Source organism: Natrix helvetica, assembly GCF_964273705.1.
Source record: "Natrix helvetica genome assembly, chromosome: Z".
In the NCBI taxonomy this organism is placed as follows: Eukaryota; Metazoa; Chordata; class Lepidosauria; order Squamata; family Natricidae; genus Natrix; species Natrix helvetica.
The window spans coordinates 138150202-138154507 of record NC_138554.1 but is presented as its reverse complement, the minus strand read 5'-3'; the positions used below and the strand labels follow the sequence as shown (position 1 = coordinate 138154507).

At 44.5% G+C, this 4306-nt stretch overlaps 1 protein-coding gene across 1 annotated transcript in view; it reads left to right on the top strand.

Moving 5' to 3' along the window:
- Window positions 1-623: 623 nt before the first annotated feature.
- The window catches only part of LOC309381802 (coiled-coil domain-containing protein 13-like), a gene marked incomplete at its 3' end in the record, with an annotated part of 6227 nt that continues 2544 nt past the window's right edge, over window positions 624-4306 (top strand). The window contains exons 1-3 of the mRNA XM_081933085.1: window positions 624-688; window positions 2978-3110; window positions 4199-4306. The exon at window positions 4199-4306 is cut by the window's right edge and continues 125 nt beyond it. Coding sequence (XP_081789211.1) covers window positions 4205-4306 — 102 coding nt within the window. The 5' untranslated portion in view covers window positions 624-688; window positions 2978-3110; window positions 4199-4204. The remainder of the gene's footprint in view (window positions 689-2977; window positions 3111-4198) is intronic.

Here is a 4306-nt window from a genome sequence, read left to right as displayed (position 1 = left end):
TTAAATCCGCCTTTACGTAGAACGTGTTGTGTAGAGCACAACTATCATAGTGAATTATAGTCAGCAGAATTTAATTCACACAAAGCTGAAGCTTCTTCCAGTGTTATCCTGATTTAGTAACATGTTGAACAGTTGAACTAGGTTTTTTTTTTTTTTTGGTGTTTTAGCTTTGGATAGGGTAGGATAGGATGGGGTCGGGTGGGGTTGGGTAGAATAGAATAGAATGGAACAGAACAGGATGGGACAGGGAAGGATAGGTTTGAAAGGGACCTTGGAGGTCTTCTAGTCCAACCCCTTGCTCAAGCATGAATTTTAACTCTATTAGTGGCAATGCTGCTGATTGTATCATTGCATCATCACTGCCTCAATGTTTTTTTTAAAAAAATTGTTTCTTAAATCCACTAATGATATTTTTTTTAAAAATGGCTAGCCGTAGATTAAATATGGATTCTCTCCTCATTTTGCTTTGTAACGTAATGACATGCCTTAAGACTCTTTTTCTAGCCTGTATTTAATGTACCGTAATTGCAAAAAGTATATTTTATTTTATTTTTCAGTTTTAGCAGTTGCATGAAGTCCTGCAATTTTAAGGGCGGTGGCATTTTGATTAAAAACAAACAAACCAGAGAAATCCCAGCAATATTTCCAGTATCCTCAATAAATCTCACAAACTCCATAATGTTTACAGGTAATTTAGATTTACAACTATTCATTTAGTTTCAAGTTACAATGGTAGTGAAAAAAGTGACATGCCCATTTTTCACATTGCAGCATCCCCATGGTCATGTGATCAAAATTCAGAGTGTTGGCTACTGGCATGAATTTATGACAGTTGCAGTATCCCGGGGGTAAGGTGATTTCCCTTTTGTGACCTCCTGGGGAGCAAAGTCAATGGGGCAATTCACTTTACAACCATGTTACTAATTTAACAACTGCAGGAATCCATTTAACAACTGTGGCAAGAAAAATGGGGCCAAACTCACTTAAGCACTATCTCGCTTCTCAACGGAAACATTGGGTCATCAGTTGAGGACTTCCTGTTCTTAGCCATTCCGAAACCATCAAGTTTGACCCTAAAAGCCAGGAGTGAAATGCTTTGAAAGGTTTAAAAACCAGAAGTTTCTGTCTTTTCAATGATATAATGATCTGGTCCCAAGTGAGAAAACATCCTGTAAATTAAGCTAATAATATGGATAGATGGCCATAATCTATGTATCTATCTATCTATCTATCTATCTATCTATCATCTATCTATCTATCTATCTATCTATCATCTATCTATCATCTATCTATCATCTATCTATCATCTATCTATCTATCTATCTATCTATCTATCTATCTATCTATCTATACTTACGTCTCTGTCTATTCTTTCTTTCTTTCCTTTCTTCTCCTATTTCTTCTCTTTCACTTCTATCTCCTCCCTCCCTCCCTCCCTCCCATACTTCCTTCCTCCCTTCCCTCCCTCCGTCTCTCCTTCCTTCCTTCTTCCCTCCCTCACTCCTTCCTTCCTCCCTTTTTCCTCCCTCCCTCTTTCCTTTCCTCCTTCCTTCCTTCCCTTCCTCCTCCCTTCCTTCTTTCCTCCCCCTCTCCTCCCTCCCTCCCTCCTTCCTTCCTTCCTTCCTTCCTCCCTCCCTCCTCCCTCCCCTCCCTCCTCCCTCCCTCCCACCTTCCTTCCTTCTTCCCTCCCTCCTTCCTTTCAACCCTCCCTCCTTCCTTCTTTCCTCCCCCTCCCTCCTTCCTTCCTTCCCTCCTCCCTCCCTCCCTCTCCCCTCCTTCCTTCATTCTTCCCTCCCTCCCAACTTCCTTCCTTCTTCCTCCCTCCTTCCTTTCATCCCTCCCTCCTTCCCTCCTTCCTTTCATTCCTCCCTCCCTCCTTCCTTCTCTCCCTCCTTCCTTCCCTTCCTTCCCTCCCTCCTTCCTTCCTTCTTTCCTCCCCCTCCCTCCCTCCCTCCTTCCTTCCCTCCTCCCTCTATCCCCCCTCCTACCTTCCTTCTTCCCTCCCTCCCACCTTCCTTCCTTCTTCCCTCCCTCCCTCCTTTCATCCCTCCCTCCTTCCCTCGTTCCTTTCATTCCTCCCTTCCTCCTTCCTTCCTTCCCTCATTCCTTTCTTCTTTCCTCCCCCACCCACCTTCCTTCCTTCCCTCCTCCCTCTCTCCTACCCCCCCTTCCTTCCTTCCAATTTCTGTAGCCACACATCTCAGAAAACGTCTCTGGGCGGCTCAGAATTGAAAGCATATATTACAATTAAAATTTGAAAACATTTTTAAAAAAATAAATTAAAAAATGTTTACGAAAACAGTAAAATATTTTTTTAAAAAACCATTTGTTTAGTGGCCTTTCATCAAGTCTAACCTAAACTTGGCTTTGCAAAGTCAAAGATGATTAGATGATGATGATGATGATGATGAGATTATGATCCCCCCCTGGAGCGGCATTCCAACTGGAAGAAAGCAGATCTAGGGATCCCTGTTCCAGATTTGGAGAAATTTTGGCTTTCTTGCTCCCTGCCCAGCCCCAGCGCAGCACCCGCGAAGACGCCTCCCCCCCGCCCCCCCCCCCCCCAGTCCCAGTCCTTGAACAGCGGCATCCTCTTTCTTGGAGGCAAGCCCGGGCTTCTCCCTGGCGACGGTTGCCGTGGCGACCGCGTCCATAGCAACGCGCCCTGCCTCCGCAGCGCCTTTGCCGGGGAGCTGCTCCGCCCCGGGGCTGTCCGGCCATAGGAGGAGGGCGCCGGACCCGGAGGCAGCGGTGGGTGAGTGGGGCTGCTGAAAGGGGGGCAGACTGGGGGGGGGCTTTCTGCACACCCCCTTAGGGGGGTTCTGGCGGGGGGAGCAGATCCAAAGTCCTCCCCCTCCCTTTGGATCCTCTCTGAGCCTCCCCAAGTTGCAAAGAGGTGATCTCCATAAATCCCACCCCCCTTTAAGGGAGTTTAAACTCCGTTTTCTAAACTCCCCCCACCCTTCCCTCCCCCCAGGTCTGTTCTAAGCTCTCCCCAAGTATCGAAGGTCTGAAGATCTCGGAATGTCGAAGCGAAGTTGGAGCCAGGCGGAAGAAGAGCGAATTAACCAACTTTCGGTTTTAGGGTGCCTTGAGTGGGTCTGAGAAAGGTAAGCCCACAATAGTGGGGTGGCCCCAGCTGGCCTTGAAAGCTTGATAGAAAGCGGGGGGGGGGGAGGAAGATAAACAGAGAGACTCAGAGAGACAGAGAAGGATGGATGGATGGATGACATAGAATGATAGATAAATTGATTGCAGATAATAGAGAGAGAGAGACAAAGAAAGAGACAGATGACACGGAAGGATAGATAGATAGTAGGTAGGTAGGCAAATGAAATAATGATAGAGATAGAGAGAAATAACAAAGATAGATTAACTGAGAGACAAAAGAGAGTAGAGGGGGAGAGAGAAGACAGAAGGATAGAGAGAGAGAGGTGAAGGTAGAAATAGAGAGAGAGAATGATGGGAGAGAGTACAGAAATAGATGGTACCTGTAGATAGGAGAGAGAGAGAGAGAGAGATAGGGAAGCATGGATGGATGGATGACATCGATAATAGATAGATAAATTGATTGTAGATAAAAGAGAGAGACAAAGACGAAGACAGATGACAGAAGGATAGATAGAGAGAAAGAGAGATAGAGAGATATACAAGATAGGTAGACAGGTAGGTAAGTAGGTAGGTAGATTAGATAGATAGATGATAGATAGATAGATAGATAGATAGATGATAGATAGATAGATAGATAGATAGATAGATAGATAGATAGATAGATATGAAATAATGATAGAGATAGAGACAAATAACATAGATTGAGATAGACAAATATATATATAGAGAAGAGGAGGATGGATAGATAGAGAGATGAAAGAAGAGATAGAGAGAATGATAGATAAGAGAGAGATGGGGAATGGATGGATAGATAAAGATGAGAGAGAGAGAATAGGTAAAAGGATGGATGGATAGAGGGATGAATACTGTAACAGAGACATTAGAATGGATGGATGAATTCAAGAAAACAACCAAGCTCAGAGAGATTCTGGCTGGGGAATTCTGGGAGCTGAAGTTTGTCTTAAAGTTCTTAAGGTAGAAAACCACCACTGTTGCTTTGCCCTATAAATTTGGAGATTTTTTTTTTCCTGAAAGAGAAACTGGCGGAAGATTTTTGGGCATCTTAAGGTGATTTCCATTTTCAAAGGTCGCAATGGAGGCTGATGAAGCGGTCAACGAAAACCTAAAAATGCAGTTTAAGGCTCTGCAGGAGCAGCAGCAGAAAAGGATGAAAAATCTGTTGGAGAAGAAAAAG